Below are 17,894 nucleotides of genomic sequence, written 5' to 3'. Positions count from 1 at the left end.
TTGTCTATTTCTCCATTTCCACCAATGGTCGGTCACGTCAAATTTACGCCTTTTTTTTTTTTTTTTTTATAATCTCTTGTAAATAAACGGAATGACAGAGGCGTTGGTGATAGTGGATTCGCTATCTGGAAATCTAAGCCTCACGAATTCACATTATTTGACGGTCTGTGAAGGTAAATGTGCGCAACTGTGTTTAAACGCATCAAAAACGGCGCGAAGTCGTGTCGCGGCCGTTGGCGTCTTTGCGGAGAGAGAAGTAATTGAATGACAAAGCAGTGAAAGATTAGCGGCTAGCTGTTAAGCTAATGCTAACTGCTGACAAGACCAAGTCAATTCAGCTGGTTAAACCCGCTACTGCCCCTGCTAGCTCTTTGATAACCAGTTCATAACATAGATATTTGCCAAACGGCAGAACATTTAGGCCTTTTTTTCCCTACACAAATCTATTTTGCGATGTAGCATCTTGTTTACACTCACACACACACGTATACATGTGCATATATAGCCGTCTGAGAGTCAATTTTGTGTGTGTAAGGTACTTCAATAATGAACTGAATTTTTCATGCAGCTAGTTTGGATAAGTTACGCTGTGAATATGTTGCAGGTTTGGCGATCTGCTGATGTCAATCCATCCTGCTAGCTTGCTGCCTTCCAGTGGAGCCAGACTGTATATTCAAACACGGAGACCGTGTGGCCAATGCCACAGGCTCGACGTGTCCACAGAAGAGGACTGTCAGAAAGAGTTGGCCTCGAACGAGCTGTCCTGTGGCTGTTAAACTAACGAGGACCGCCGTTAAAAACCTGCCATGTCAGAGTTGAATAAAGAGGTGCTGGATCTGGTTTGGGGGAGACCATCCAGTGGAGGAGTGTCTGCTTCCATCTTCCGTAGATGGACCCAAGGTAATTATGTGTTGGTTTATTATGGCTGTCAGGACATTTGGGGATATTTTGGGTTTTAATTTGGCACAGGCTGGAACAGTTTATTACATCTTTTATTTACAAATACTAAGATAATACCTAATGCTCAAATGCAGTGTATTTCATGCACTGGCTAATGGGAACAAATATGCTGTGGTTTTGGTCATTGTGCTCATTTTATTGACCGGTTGCTTGTTTGTTTTTTACTTTATGGCAAAGGATTTGTTTTTAGTGAGAATGAGCACACAGCGCTGGAGCAGTTTGAAGGAGGACCCTGTGCTGTCATCGCACCTGTCCAGGTATAGTAACATTTTAGGCGACGTTGTATGTGCCTGGTCTTAACTGGCACCCTAACCCTTAGGTATTTGCACCTTAAGTCTTTAAGTCTAAACATGATGACAAAATGAACACTCGGAATTTATCCAAGCCATTGTGCTTTAATGCAAATTTTATTGTGAATATTTCAATATGCAGCTTCCATCCAGTACAAGAGAATTTCTGTTTGAGACTTAGTTTGTGGTTCTCTGCAGGCATTCTTCTTAAAGAACGTACTCTTCAACAGAGAAAGTTCCAACTGGAGACAGATGACAGGTAGGGCATAAACCAGACATGCGCCTCCCCGCAACAAAATCTCACTGTGGTTGATAATGTGTGCTTTCTCTATGATTGTGTCTGTTAGAGGAGGAACAGAAAACCGAACTATGTTCCACCTTGAATGAAATATTGGAGTCTGCCTGTGCCAGCCCAACCACAGGGTTCTGCTTGGTGACCTGGGCCAAAGGCCAGAGCCCACATGCTAGTGTGCATACAAAGTCACAGACAGAGTCACAGTCACAAACACAGGACATGCCTGCGCCGGAGAGCAGCCAGCCACCGCAGGAGCAGCAGCCCAGTGAGTCCTAAATTTACCACATTCTCCCGTCTCCCTACTTGGAAAGAATGTGAATGTATTTTACTGTTCATTCCTAACATATAACTTTTCATTTTCATTATTTATGTTTTACAGTTTTATTTCTGATTCATGCTCAGTTGTAATAGTATATTTGTGGGGGTTTTTCATGCCTAGATGCTTTGGCTGCCAAAGACCTTGACTTTGAGCGATTTCACAGTGTTCTGCAGTAAGTGCCACTTGATATTATTCTGTTTCATCTTATTCTCAATATTGTGTTCTTTTCAGCTGTTTGCTTATGGTGCTCTGCAAAGATTGACTCTTATACAAACGTAGTGTTAGAAGGCATAGTATTTGATAAATCACACAGGGATATTATACTATGAAAACAATCCCCCAGTGACTTACGTACTGTCGCTTGTTTGTATTAAGTAGAACAGTTTGAAGTTAATTGGGCTCGATCTCTTTCTTTTTTGATGAATCAACATTGGGTTTGTTGTCCTGCAGCAAACGGACTGTAATGTCAGTGTCGGAGCTGAAAGAAGAGGTGTTGTCTCTCTACCACGCCTGGAGGGGGTGCTGTGGTGTCTTGCTTTTCCTCTACTCTGTTATTCTCACCAAGGTAAAACAGTTCAAGTGAGATCTTTAATCCACATTATGGAGCCAGTGTGTCAACTCTGTCATAGTTGTTTAGTCTAGTGATGTGTAAATTTAGATCTTGATGATTTATACCTTATTGTCTTGCAGTTGTAGTTTGAAAACTGTCATTTTTGGGGATTTCTTTCCACAGGGAATAGAGAATATTAGAAACGAGATCCAAGACACCATGGAACCCCTCATAGACCCTGTACATGGTCATGGCAGGTACAAATACCTCTGCTTCTCTTCTCTTTTATCGGATGCGGGATAGTAATTGGCTATAATTCACTCTTGAGTATTACAGCATTACAGTTGTCTCATTTATTGTCTCTGTCTTCAGCCAGAGTTTGGTAAACCTCCTCGTAACTGGCCATGCTGTTTCCAATGTGTGGGATGGTGACAGAGAGTGCTCTGGCATGAGTAAGGCTGCCATAACGTTACAGCAAATGCACACATATGTGATATATGCATACAAAAGACATATGTTCATCAACCACCCTCAAAGGACTGACAGCCCTGTGGCTTTTTTGCACTAGGACAGTTGTAAACAATACATGGATTCTTCTGTAATTATACTTACCTCCCATAGAAAAGTCCAAAAGGAACCAATTTAACGCACGTTTGGCATCATTTTCCTGTCTTATAGAACTGCATGGCATTCACAAACAGGCATCGGTTGGCTTCCTCACTCTCATGGAATCGCTACGCTACTGCAAGGTAACCAAGCTTAACTGTTTGTATTGCACGCAAAAAGGTGAAAGGAAAACTTACGTTTACTTTTCCTTAACTGTGGTGATTAAATTGCATGAGGTTTTAGATTCCTAAGATTTTAGGTGTTTAAAAAAAGATTAGTTCAGATGGCAGCTGGCTAATAGCACTGCAAGGCAAGCAGATTCATATGGATGGTATCTGCTTTATGTCCTTGTCTGCATCAGAGGCAGGAGGCACAAGAAATAAGTGACACACCCACTGACAAAAATGTAGTGTAGAATTAAGTGAACACGCTTTAATTAAAGCAAATAATCCATTTACATGGGTGGCAGGTGGAAGATTTATTTACACACGTGGATTTGATTCAACCTTTTCTTCTTTCCTCAAACCTTCAGTAATTCTTCCCTTTGCTGTTATAATTATGAGAAAAATTAGAGAGGTAGACCGGAATGGAGCCATCAGTCATCGTGCCCATTTCCTCGTAACACTGTTACTCAGTGTTAACTCAGTTATTCTTTCTTTTGTAAGATTAGCTAAAGCTGTATGGTTTAAATGTCAACTTCATTCCAAAAACAGTCGTTTTTTAACGTTTTTTGCTACGTGATCAGACCCTAGAAAAACATTGAATGTAAGTCAAGAGAGGATGTTTGTCAATGGAAATTAGCCATTTGAATGAAGGTCATAAGCATACAAACACAAGGTGTTGCTTGTTTTTAATGTAGAACAATCACTGTGGAAGACAAATAAACACAAATGCTTGAGGTTTTTCTTGACTTTAGGACGCGGGGCATGTGAAAACCACCACAGCCAGAGCTCCAATGAGAAAATATGTGTTTACAAAGAAAAATCACAATAAGCCATCTATTGCAACTTTTCTGGCACAATTAAAAATTATGTTCTCAAACAATAGATCGCAAAACAGTTTTAGGAAGATTTAGACACATTTGGGTAGCAAGTATTATCCATCACTGTTTATCACAACCAGTAGAACCTCCAAAATATGAAGCTGGGGTATGAACAAGCAGAAGCAACTATCTTAAGCAAGTAGATGGTTGTCAAAGTAGCCAACTTTAAGGATTAAATCTTCTTATAATTATACTGCTGATTGTTATTCTGACAGAATGCAGCTAAAACTAAAACGAAGCCACCATTTCTCCTTCCACTGTGGTCCGTAATAACGTGTTGTTTAATGCCAAACATTTTGATGCATTTCCTCACTGTTTGTGTTCTAGGTTGGGTCGTTCCTAAAATCTCCAAAGTTCCCTATTTGGATTCTTGGCAGTGAAACGCACCTCTCTGTGTTTTTCACCAAGGCAAGTTCAGCAGACTTTTCCCTTTCCAAACACGCATGTCACTCACACATACATACCTAATGTCACATGGTCTGCTGAGCCTCTGCAGGCACGAAAAACTACAATATGGAATGAGCACAAAAGAGTAATTATAGCACTGCTCAGCTGTCGTTATGGCTAAAAAAAGAGCGGGAGATTGAGAAGGGAGGGAAAAAATGAGAGATGGAGAGTCATATATGGTTATTCTTCTTTCTTGGCTTTGACCTATCAGAACATTAAGGGGGATAAATTCTCCATCTCAAGAGGAACATGCAGACAGACAAGTTTTCCAAACTGTCTGTGGTCAGATAAACAAAACTGCGCTCGCTCCATAATATACGAGTTTGATGTGCCGTAGCTGGACACTCGTAAACGAGTTTGTTCGTCTACAGTTTGCATCTGGAGACCTTCGCTGTCAGGGCCCATTTTCCCCCTTTGGGCTCCTTTTCTCAAAAGCTTATTTTAGGTTGTTTTACAAAGTTCGGGAAATAAATCACGGAAGGGCTCGGCCAGCATCATCGTGTTTGTGTTCCCACTGCACCTCGACAAAAGCAAATTAGACGTGCCCCACAAGGGAAATAATACGTTTGGGGACGCATGTGACAAATTCAGCTAAATGTCAACAAATGGATGTTGAAAGAGAAAAGTAAAGGTTACTGGCTTTACTGCACGGCCACAGCAAACGCTATTGTTGTTGTAGTCGGCTGATAATTTCATCACGTCATAGTCTGTGCACTGAAATCCTCTCATTAAATCCTGGATGCTGGTTTACATGTGCTGGCTCGCGTTGTATTCAGACAGGCATACTTATCAATTCTTTCGTTAAACGTGTAACCTAATACGCCGCTGTGGCCTCTGAGCTTAAGCTGCCAGATTTGGATGTGGCAAATCAATTCTCCACGCTGTTGCGCATTCGGAACCATTGACATAAAAAAATCTGGTTAATCATCTTCAGCATAGTGCCTCATCCTTAATACGCCATTGATTAAAAGCTACGTTACATGCATTAAGCTCGAACACTGCAGGCGAAGTATCATGTTGCCTAGATCAGCCATGGCTTTAAGTCATCTGATGACTTACCGATTGCTACAGATCCCTCTGCACTGGCAAACATTGACACACATGCATGCAGTCTTCCTTTCGCACACGTGATTAGCATTGGTAATGTGTGTATGTGGCTTCAGGTAGATGGCTTCCTGTGGGGACTGTGATTCCAGAGTTCCCATCTGGGTCCATTTGTCGTGTGAACACACATGGATGTATGGATGCAGGCATATGCGCTCCATGTTACAGTAATGCTGTCTCTCCTTTCTGAGCCCATGCTAATGGCCTGGAGGTAGAATAAGGCCGCCCTCACTGGCTTCACTCTGTTCTCCTTGACTGCCAGTCGGTGTTGAGCTCTAATTTGAGGTACAGTGAGAATTCCCAGGGTTCGTTAGACAAAAATACACACTACCTGGTTATGTAGCCATTAGCTCTTGATATGGAGCCATCTCCACAAAAGCTGAACCCGATCCTTGGCTCTGATGTGTCAGCAGCTCCTTCAGTCTGCCTTCGGGGACGGGTGTGTATTTCCCCCGGGTCGCCGTCAGTGCACGCCTGTGGTTTTCAGGCCATCAGCTTAATAGCATTAATGCTTTTTTTATCTAATCTGCCCAAACAAAGGCCTTTCCACCATGTCTGATCCTTGAACACACACTGGCTCCCTGTCCGCTGTTGTGCTAATGTGTATATTCATGTGAGAAAGAGGCTAAGGGTGTATAATGACATGTCATGGGATCTGTCTCGGACAAGGGCTTCTGAGATGCCAAAGAAAGAAGAGAAGGGAAGAAAGACAGCCAGAGAGAAGAAGGATGGGATGATGGATGAGACATATCATGCAATATGTTTTTTAAAAAGGATTCTTTCTTCCTTGCTTTCCCCTCTCCCCTCTTTGAAGTGGCTATCCACTCCAGTGTACAGTAGATCAGTTGCCCTGGAAAAGAATTCCCCAGCACACCTTATGTCACCTCTTGAGATTGTTTATCCCCCATGGGAAGGAGAAAAAGGGAAATGGAAATGGAAAGGAAGGATGCATTTTAAAGAGTGTTGGAGCGGTCACTCAGGAAAGAGGAAGAGGAGGGCGATCCTCCTGTGACATTTCTCATCACTCTTAAGTCTCCTCACTGAGTGATGAGGTTCACAGGCTTGCTTCTGCCCCTCGGGGGACTTGCATGTATGTTTTTGTGCGTGGATGTGTACAGTAGGCATGCTTTGGGTCAGTGATTTACTGGGAGCAGGAGCAGCTGTCACGGAGAGCCGTGTCCCATAAGACCCTCTGTCTGCACACATGTAAAATGTCCATCAAGGAAGCTTATGGACCTGGATTTTAAAGCATAGTGTTTTAGCAGACAGCTCCTGAAGGTGCAACGCTATACTGCTTTGAATAGTTATTACAAAAGAAGCAATTATGTATGACCTATTTTTCATCAAAAAGTGAAGAAATGTTTCCAGCTATTTTGTCTAAAAAGGTGGTCAACGGTGAACTTGAAAAACCAGAGAGATGATTCAAACTTTTTTTAAAATCCAGAATCCACCATTGGTGTAATTTACAACTGCAGGGAAGGAGAGAGTTTCATTGGCCTGACATCTCACTCCATCTGATGTATTTACTACACCATAAAATGTAAAATATGACCCAGATAAATAACTGCTGAATGAAAAAAGGGGAATGTATATTTGGACATTCTGCTAATCACATTCACATTCTGTTATCGTGGATATTCTAAACAGCATCCTACATTAATATATATCACTAATATTGTTGCCTCTGTAAGCAAACCACTCACCCTAAACCTGTAATATAAAGACAACTTTTGTGTTCATTTGATACGAGAAGACTTGTAACAGTAACAAAGTGGTGTCTGTTAGCGTTCATTAATAATCTGTCAGCTCAGATTAATGGCTGCTGTAATTGGACGTGTGAACGTATGTGGGTGTGATGCATTATTCTTCCTATTCCCCCGTGTGTCATTTTCTGTTACAGGACCCATCCTTGCACTGTATAGAGTATTATCCTTTGGTATCTAATGACAGCAGCATAAATCACGACTTTGTTCTGTTTGTGGAGCCTGGGATACACGCAGAGGCGCTTCAGTCGATGCTGCCCACATTCCTTTTCAAAAAGAAAGAAAGGTCTGCTTTTGTTTCCAGCTTTTGCCATTATGCAGGGCACAGGTTAGTGGAGGTTAACAAAACAGTGCAGACAATACAAGCATGCACTGCCTCTGTAGAACAAGCCCTCGTGCCCGGACACCCCCCCCCCCCCCCCCCCACAGGCTTCTTCTGGGCCTGTCATAGACTGATGTTGCCTATGTCTGCTAGCAACAAGGGAGGAGGCACTGTCCGAGACCTCCGCTTTGTTTACGGGAAAAACGATCTCTTTGGTGCACTCTGTGGCCACTCGGAGACTCTCAGCATATACAATAGCCCTTTAGCTAGTCCAGAGGCAGAGAAAGAGTAACTCTAGGAAACTACTTTGTCTACCTGTTCCTCCTAAAGTACCTACCTGTCTGATGAGATAAAGAATGAAAGGCAGTATGGAGAGCGGGAGAAGTAGTCAAGGGTGGGAAGGCAGGAAATGCTGCAAAAGCAGAGAGCCTACTTAGCACGGGAAAAGGCAGGTAAAGAGGGTGAGTAAGGAAAATGGCCCACAGGAGATGAGTTGTCAGTCCAAGAGAGCCACAAAGTCTCGAGCGCTCAGAGCAACAAAAGTGCAGATGGCAAAAGATAATTTTATTTTTAGAGGGAGGTCAAAAATGTCATATTCGTATTGGCCAAGTTTGGTCATTTGTCTACCGTAGGACACACGATGCAGGGAATCTGGTCCTAGGATGGGAAATGCTTGTGAAGCCACTTGGATTTTCACTTGTGCAACACGAGAAGTGTCAGTAGTTTGAGTTAACTGAAAAGACAGACGTGCACAAGCACTCGTGTTTAGACTGGACTAGCCTTTTGTGAAATCTGGCTCTTGAACAAGACATGCCTAATCTCAAATGTTTTCTGTTTTCTCTCAGACCAAATGTTCTGTATTACTTTGTGTATCCAGTTCCCCGGGGTGGTGTGTGTCTGCGTGTGTGTGTGTGTTGTTCTTGCTTTGTTCCTGTGCAACTTAGTATGTTGTTGCACTGTTAAGATCAGACTGTGGGGATTGGAATGTGGTCCTTGATTTAATAAAGCATATTTAGAAAGGATCTGGCATCAGCATTAGCTCGCATCAGCGTGCTGTATCTCTGTGTTAGCATGAATATTTATGCAGATTAATAGAAAGGAGTACCCGTTTGCTCTCCAGCATGAAAATGTTGGCAGCAGACGCTCTAATTATTGTAAAGCTCCTCTCTCTCACAGACACACACTGAGCCGTGCAGCACGAAAACATGCGCGCGCTCACAGACACACACACTCCTTCCCTGTGGAGTTTGTTAGCTCCATGACATGTTTTCCAACTCAGCAGCATCTTCCTCAGGCCTCTAATAAAACACAGATCAAAGACTGAGCCAAACCTGTCATCACACACACACCACACACACTCTCAACGTAATTTTCTGTGCCATTATGTGCATGTGCATGATCTTGTGCTCACATGACTCATGTTTTTTCCCTCCTCATTAGCCGATGTTGGCATGTATAGACTGGAAATAATTGTATGTTTAGTTTGGGTGTTGATGAAGACTCCAGAGTGTTTGTGTCCCAGTACAGTCTTTGTATCCTCTCATGTGATTTACACAGAATGTGTCCGTTACATTCAGAGAGATGATAAACTGCCTTAAGCACGCAGCAGTTGACAAAACCGAAGGCCTTCCAGCCATGGGACTGTGTAGTCCTCGAGGATTGATTTAAACTTCTCAACACTTGGGGGGGGAAATATGTGTTTGCAAAGGTCAAAAACACTGTTTTTAAATTTGAAGTGCCGGTCCTTAAGGGTTCATCTTTCAAGCCACATACTTTACTGTACATCCCACATTTAGTGAGTTTTTCTTGAGACTCTGTCCACCCACTGAGGAGTCGAGCTTTGTTCCCCCCGGGACAGCACAGTGACCCATGAGCAACTCTGTAAGTGAGCTACAGACACGTCCAGCTAATGACAAATCTGCTGTCGGTGATGGTAAGACATCAGGACTTTCTGCAAGAGTACAGCGCCCCTGCCTGTTTTCCTTTGCATCAGAAGAGTTGGCAGCTGGGAGACATCTCTGCTTGAGTTGTCCCCCAGACCTCCCTTAACCCTCACCCCTTTCCCTCCCTCCATAAAGAAGCCCCGACGAGGGTAATAAGCGGACCATGAAGCCCGTAGCAGCCCGGAGAGATCTGAGGCTTAAGCTTTAATAAAGGCCAGCTAAAGGAGATGAGTGGACCTAATTTGCTCTCTGAAAACATTTTTCGTCCAGCGCTTGGTCCTCAAAAACAGATTCTCTCCCTTTCTCATGTTGAGGAACAGCGAGAAGCCTCTGAATATTGTCTGTGCTTCATTTTCGGAACTTTTGTTCACGTATATATTTTTCCAGTAAACCCGTCCACCACCTGGACAAAGGCATGTTAGCCGACCATTGACTTATATATAGTTCCCTTCAGTAGAAAGACATACAGGTCTCACATATTGGCTTTTACAGGAACAGTCCACCCAAAAATGCAATTTGGCTCAATCTTAGCTCACCACTGTGGTCCTAAAACCATGGATGACAGTCTAAGTCTGACATGTTTGCCCACGTCAGGATAACACACCCTCAGATATCCATAGAGCCTTTTGTTTCAGGCAGACAGACTTTTCCTTCTTACAATAAAATTGGGAACGTTATCAGCAGATGAGCCAGTAACACGATGGACTCTGTAATTTGCCTGTATCTCCCTCACCAACATACAGTACATGTTAAGCCTCATTAGCCGTGCACCACACATGGCTGCTGTGGGCGGCACTGTGTAGAGGCTGCATATCTTCACCGCAGTGTGTTACAAATTAGTGCTGCTAAAGCGTGTCACAGACAATCAGCCTGTTAGCTGTAAGTAAATCAAGATGTTAATTACCGTATTCCTTCGATTTCTCCTCCTGTGTCTCACTTCATTTACCTCTCCCTTCTGTTTCTTCTTGCCGGGCCTCTCCCTCATTAGGACATGTGCCTGGTAGGTCCAGAATCTCCGACAGAACAGGCGAGGAGGGTCTTCCAGTCATTTGATCCTGAAGGTAATGAACATTTGTGTATATTATATATGATGTGCTCATTATTGTTGTTTTGCCAGTGAGTCAGACTTTCCACTGTTCACCCCCCACACACACGTTTTTATTGCCATATTTGCTCATTAGTACACATCAAAATGAAAAAACTGGCACACAGATGTTCTTTAATTAGTTTGTAATTGTATCCCAATAGTAGTGCACACCCAGAGCACGCTAGCCGTGATGCCTTTCCCGTTCTTTCTTCCTGGTAAAGCAGATGCAGCTCTGACCTCCTGCGACCTCTTTACTGCTTCTCTCTTGTTTCTCGTTTGGATTATTATCTTCTGCTGGCAGCACAACAGACTGTATCTCAGCGCTCATCTCCAGTGTTGTTGTTTTGGTTCATAAGATCAGCATCTCACAGCTGAGTCAACCAATCCTGCTTCTACCCTCTCCTTTGCACTCCTGCCTTCCCTCTTGTCACTTCTAGGAGGCTGGGGTAAAGCGGAGGACAGAAAGAGACAGTAGACATAGAAAGTTAAAGAAGAACGACGATTCAGTGAACAAAAATTCCATGATCTCACTTTTTTTTTTTTAACCTTGTGAAAGTTCAGGATGTTTGCATGTTCATGGGGGTCTAAGAGACATGGAAGGGAATAAATATTCCGTATTTAGTGGTAACATCTGCCACAGTCTCTTACATTGTGAAGCAAGAATGAGGAGATAGGAGTCACATAAAACACGAGCCTGTGAACATTACAGACTCAGATCTGTTGCAACAACATTTAGCGAAGTATCTCCCGCACTTCCATATGGATGTTGTCCTATTTCCCAAATGACGTGGTTTTGCCTGTTGCCATAACAAATATCTCCTAAAGAACATTCTACCGATCAGTAGACGTGTCTCTGTTGCGTGACATCACTTCACTTCTTGAAACTCAAACATGGAAATCCTAGTTTTGGCTGTTTATCCTAGCTGTGATTTCTCCTCACCTCTTCTCTACAAAAACCTCTGTGGGATCCACAGCTGGCTTCATCAGTCAGGAGGGGGACAGCCTCTGGATGACACATTTGCACTGTGAAGTGTATAGATCTGCACATGCTGTAACCAGGAGCAGTCGAGCGCTGCGTATAAGAGCCATAAATCTGTCCGTGCGCTGTGCACAGTCAAATTAGCTCCCTGTGTTGTGGAAAACAGGCGCCAGACGCATTCACACACACACTTAAGTGACAGCCAGACAGCCGGCAAGCCACACTCTAATATTATTCTTTCTAATACTGTGAATTGTCCTTGTGGATTCTGTGGGCGTCTCTCCTCACTGTCACATTCCCAGGTGTCATTCAGAGAGAGGTTGACATCTGGTGCTGATAAGACAGAATTCAGACGCCTGGAAAGAAGCGCCGCCCTCGCCGGTCACAACAGTTTTATTTCCCCTCGTATGCGTCTAAACATTAGCCACACAGACTCGCATACCCATGTTTAAGTGGAGAGAAGGCAAAAGCCTGGACACACATTTTCTTCCTGGTGAACACACATGTGAGCATTTAAAGCCTCTTTTTGCAGGTAAGGCAGTCATCACAGCCGTGGAATGTAGGTCAGATAGAAAGGACAAGCTGTAGGCGAAGGCGTGCGGGTTTTAGTTATGTTACCATATGTGTGGCCTTTTTCATACAGTATTCAACATTTCCAATAGGGTCTGGCGATGCATCCAAATTTACCTCTATTCTTTTCCTTCCCTTGCTCCTTTCAGATAATGGCTTCATCCCAGAGTCTCTACTGGAGGATGTAATGAAAGCCCTTGACCTTGTCTCAGAGCCTGAGTAGTAAGTGCATGTTCAAGGTTGTGTGTGTGTGCGTGTGTGTGTGTGGGGGGCACCTGCAGAGCTTCTAAAGTTGTAACTCCTCCAATGTGTCATGGCCACACCAGGTCAGCAGCCCCTTGCTCAGGTTTCACTGCAAGGCCGCTCTAACGTAAGACCCCGCTAGAACCCACCATAAAAGCTGAGCGGCGGAGGCGCGGGGAGAGATCATTAACGGCAGGAAGAAAGAGCAGGCGAGGAAATGCTTTAAAGAGCCGCTTCTAACAGAAGCACGTTCTGCTGTGTGAACCAGTAAGCCCTCGCACTGCAACCAGCGGCCTGGTGAAGGAACAGAACCACTGATCCGTTCTGCAGACCCTCAGATGGATCACTCTCCCCATATACCAAAACACTAATCTGGATTAGGAGTTTCAGTGTAAACGAGGTCCCATTTTTTTTACCCCCAAATACCTAAAAAATGCTTAATGTGGGGAGATAATGAGATTTTTTCATATTTGGGTTTGGGTGAATTACTGGACAGTCTATATATAATTATCACATGAACTAATCATCAGCTCAGCCGGTTCTGTGTGACAGTTCTGAGCATTTATGAATTTTTTGTGTTATGTTATTTCTTCTGCACAAATGCTCTGCAGCATATAGATGGTTGTTGCATACATGCAACAGTCCAGACCAAAACCATCACCTGACTGCGTTAGAACACCAACTTAAACATGAATTACATACAAGCGTAGTCCCATTGATGACATCACCGTGACTACAGCATCACCGTACAGCAAACCAGTGATTCTTCGGTCTCCATCATCATCACCTTGTTGTTAAAACTGAGCTCTTTATAGAGCCACATCTATAGTTTCCCTCGACAATGCTGTGAATGCTGGCTAGAAGGCGCCGTGCCTGCTACAGCTCAGGCTTCAATGGCTCCAGGTGGTTGCTCGGTGACGGTCACGCTCTGCTCCGCCTGCTGTGGTGGCGCACGTCTCTTCGGAAATTCACCAGATGTAGAAAGACTCATGGCTTTTCCCGCATGTCTCAGTATAAACAGCGTTGCTTCTATCCACAGCCTTAAAAGGACAATCTGACTGGATCTTTTATCATAGTGCAATAATGACAGCACTGATCTAATACACAGGAATGTCTGGTAAGAGATATATTTAGTTGATCCACAGTACTCGTGCACTCCCCAAAACACACTCTCACTCCACATTGCGTGTTCTACAAAAATGATCCAGAGAATTTAAACAAAAAAATTGTTTTTATGACATCAGATGTCAGTAGTTTTGGTTTGTTCGGCTCATTTTTCTAATACATATTTTCCTTTTCTTGTTTTTATCCCAGCGTGAACCTGGTGAAAAGCAAACTGGATCCAGAGAGTTTAGGCATAATTCTACTGGGACCATTCTTGTTGGAGTTTTTCCCTGATCAAGTAGGTCACGTGACAAATTGCCATATATCTTGCGCTCGCGCATGTGTCCTGCGTACGTGCATCTGGAGCATCACAGAGAAGCTTTGAAAAAGTAGTTAAGGTTCTTTTTATGAGGCAGAGCAGAAGAGGGGAGAGATAGAAAGAAGCTGTGTTAAAGTGATCAGGGCTTCAGGGACCTGGCGGTGGAATGGCCCCCGAGCCGCAAAGAAATTAGGCTACCATTAGCCAAAACTGGACACACTCGCACACACTCGCACACACACCCGCTCAGGCACACGTGGGATCAGGGTAAGGGTTAGAGTTTCACCCTGGACACACTCTCAGACAGAACATTAGCGGTCCACACCTTCAGGTCGGAGTCAGGGGAAGTGTTTCGGCTGATTGTCAATGTCATTGTTGTCCTGTTTCAGTTGACAAATATGAACAGTCATTCAGAGACCAGGGCTTTAACGTTAAGACACGGGTTGATTTGAAGGGTCGGGATTTTCTCTCATCTCTGTGAGAACATTTTTGCAGCCAGCATGTTTTTTCACTCATCTCTCTGCCTGTTTTTCAGGATTCAGGAATCCCAGACTCGCTTCCCGTCTACCACTACAACGGTCTTAAACAGTCCAACCACAACGAGCGGGTGAAACACTTTCTCATTTTGGGGGCTGTTATAGCATGCGATGGTTCCCTATTGAGTTCTAGACTTCCATAAAATCCCTCATCATTTACACGCGCGTACACACTGTGGCAGCCGTGGCCGCAGCAGGCTTCTCCAGAATAAACGGTAGCTATAGAGAGCCCTAATAGTCTGTCCATCCATCCAAAAGTCCTGACTTAGCTTCCTATTTATCCAGGACATCTCAACACAAAGGGCACTTTTAGCCGCCCAGCCTTGATAAATGGGCAAGGACGGGGCCATTAAGCAGACTGATATTGATAGATGATTGTCAGTGGACATAATTAGTGGCTCTGCAAAAAAAAAAGTTCTGCAGGGATATCTGTTAACTCCGTCTAGTCTGCCCTTTTTCCTACACGGCCAACTGAAAATCCACGAGTGACATCTCAAGTATCCCAGCGGAAAAGTAAAAAAGGCACACATTGTGCAGGTATGGGAAGGGCAGCGACCCACACATGAGGCTGTAATGACAGATCCATCCTCAAAACCCATAATGAGGATACCAGATGCACAGAACGGCGTCCTCAGCAGCTGGTATAGGTGTGTGCCTGCGTGGGCGGTTCAGCATGAGCGTCGGCTGTAACCATGCAACCGGCCCGCCAGTCTGACCTCTGACCTCTTGGGATGAGAGGCGATCGATCGACAACAGCGCTAAGCACTGACGCCAGTGTGTGTGTGTGTGTGTGTGTGTGTGTTTTCAGGTGGAGTACGTGGAAGGCACAGCTCTGGTGCTAGGCTTCGAGGACCCGATGGTTCGCACAGACGACACCCCAGTCAAGCGCTGCCTCCAGACCAAGTGGCCGTACATCGAGCTGCTCTGGTCCACCGATCGCTCCCCGTCGCTGAACTAGCACCGACACATTCTGGGCCATGTGGACGGGCCACTTCTGCTCCACACACACGCACACACCTTCTGTCTGGCACCCCCCCACCCTGCACGCTGACCCTGGAAGGACAGCTCATGAAGGCCGACACATGTACAGTTGACAGAAAAACCAGTCGCGCCCACGCACTCGTGGGCTAAACGAACCCCCCCCCCCGTCCTTATCACACATTCCTCATGAAACCCCACCTGTATCGAGGTCGTCGTCTCATCACCGCGGCTTGTAACCGTGCGGGAAGGTGATACAAATACAAGCAACTGTTTGTTTACACGGTACTCTTTCCGCAACGGCGCTGCTGCTACAGCAGACGGCGGTTTGGTTCGGATCAGTCACCAGGTTACGTTCTGACTGGCACGTACAGCTGTGAAATACAACCGAGTGTTGAAGGAGAAACCTACCAAAGCTTTTCGTACAAGACAAGACACACACAGACACACACACTCCCAGTGTTTACAGCGTAAAGGGACCAAGCACAGAGTGCTAAATAACTTCAGTGTTTTCATCATGTTGAAGTTGGTTTCGGTGCCTTGTCTGGGCACCACTGACGTACAGAACGGTGGACATGTCCCCACGTCCTCCCAGTCTGGGTCCACGAGGTAGATCCTCGCCATCATCAAATGCTCCTTAAAGCTCAGCTGTCACATCTCGCCCTCTCTCTGTTTCCATGGCACTGAACTCTCATTAAATTAAAACACTTGAAGGAACCTTTTATTTTTAGTTTTGGAGGAGAGCTTTTAGTTTGACCAGCGCCGCCCGAACCACCCCAGGGAGACGGTGGCGGTCTGATTTCACTCGCGGGGAGCAGTCACATTGTCCATCTTTAGAAACGGTGTATCATGTGCATGCTCCGTGCACCACATGGAGGCGACTAGACAAGTGCTTGTGTATTTATTGCCACTGAAAGTTTCTGAAATAAACACTTTTTTGTTCGAAGACCTTGCCGTGGTGTGGATGTTCTCTGATCTTCCCGACCTTCTCGACACTGAACTGTGCTCCAACTCTTTGTTCATTCATCCTTCCATAATGGAAATATTTAATAAGTCTAGTAGAAAACTCTTTGTGTAGCGCCCCCACTTACATTTCTTAATTCACTAAGTGTGTACAGATGTGGTCCTGATGTTGTGTATCTAATGGATTTATCTAATGGGAAAAGGATGTGGCTCTAATCTGGCTGCTTATTATTTGTAGGTAATAGCAAGAGAGAATGGGGGAGCATAAAGTGTAAAATATGGCTGATGTGCAGGTGGAATATTGAATCCAGACCACGGAACGCTTCATACGACCTCGAAATCACAATATCTGAGAAAATGTCGTGGATACGGTGTGGAGGATCGATCCAAGTGCGTAAAAACGCGCATCCATAATTAATCTTCCTACTATCTCGCTTCATCAGCCTCATCTCCTGCCTCCACTAAGTGGGACACATCACATTTCGTGCGCTCGTGTTTTTCCTCCGATCATCTTAGATTTGTTCAGAACCCGCTGAGAACTCCCAGACCAGCTCCGTATCTCATGCGCGCACAATCTTGGCTTGTGGGGAGACGAACGAAAGTCACGGGCTTTCTTTCACTGATTCAGGAACCGGTATTTAAATCAAATGATGACGAAAACACGCACATATTGATGGTAGCGCAGGCGCAGGCTGTGTCGTCTCTATCTGAGCGTTCAGAATTCTCAAAAGAGTTTTTATCTTCTCAGCTGGTTCTTATCAACTCCGCTGACAGGAAACACTCCGCGCTGATTGTTGCTCCACAGCGACTTTACCTCATCCAGATGCTGGATATAAAGTTAACCGTAATCACCAACGTGCACCTAAAGCTCCATTTGTCTGACAATGGTTAGTTAAAAAGGATTGGCAATTAGTCTCAAGTCGCTTTCATTGCGGTACTTCGGTGCGTAACGGTGCGCTCTGGCGGTCTCTGTTGTGTTCTGGGCTCCTCTTTCCCCAGTTTTTAACGGCTTTTAAACACAATATTCTTTTATGTATAAGGACCAGATATCGGCTGAGGGCTGAGCAGGTAACCACACACAGTTGTTGAGAGGAACAGCGAGGTCGCTGGCTTAGACAGCTCCGGGGGGTTCGGTGAGAAGCCGCCATCATAATGCAGCTTCTGGAGTAATTATTAATTACGGAAGACGCTTGAGCTGTACTCTGGACCGAGTGCGAAGGGGTTTCATTTACGATCTTGGGCTGCGATTCATTTAAGAAGGTTGTTCAAATCCCCCGTGTGCCATAAAAGGAGCGATGACGCGCGGGAGCAGCTCCCCTCAGATGTGGTTTGTGTGCCTTGTGATGTCTGTGCGTGTGTGTCTGTACAGGGGGTAAAGTTTTGTGCAGAAGACAGAGGCGCGGTCTTGTAGTCTGGACTGACCTGGTTGGATTCGGGGTACCGAGAGGCCGTTTTCGGGGGGGAAGAACCGCGG

The 17,894-nt window shown here is 44.8% G+C and overlaps 1 protein-coding gene across 1 annotated transcript; it reads left to right on the top strand.

Moving 5' to 3' along the window:
* The first annotated feature begins 49 nt into the window (after positions 1-49).
* mindy3 (MINDY lysine 48 deubiquitinase 3) lies at positions 50-16,405 on the top strand. The gene is made up of 16 exons (XM_003966091.3): positions 50-173; positions 605-900; positions 1,138-1,217; positions 1,449-1,509; positions 1,598-1,810; positions 1,985-2,036; positions 2,315-2,429; positions 2,598-2,671; positions 2,787-2,866; positions 3,093-3,163; positions 4,390-4,470; positions 10,630-10,702; positions 12,427-12,499; positions 13,835-13,922; positions 14,479-14,550; positions 15,288-16,405. The coding sequence occupies exons 2-16, from the start codon at positions 807-809 to the stop codon at positions 15,435-15,437; spliced, it is 1,377 nt and encodes a 458-aa protein (XP_003966140.1). The 5' UTR covers positions 50-173; positions 605-806; the 3' UTR covers positions 15,438-16,405.
* The last annotated feature ends 1,489 nt before the right edge of the window (positions 16,406-17,894 follow it).

Source organism: Takifugu rubripes, chromosome 7, assembly GCF_901000725.2.
Source record: "Takifugu rubripes chromosome 7, fTakRub1.2, whole genome shotgun sequence".
In the NCBI taxonomy this organism is placed as follows: domain Eukaryota; kingdom Metazoa; phylum Chordata; class Actinopteri; order Tetraodontiformes; family Tetraodontidae; genus Takifugu; species Takifugu rubripes.
Note: the sequence above shows the minus strand (reverse complement) of the source record. Positions and strands in the feature narration are given on the sequence as shown.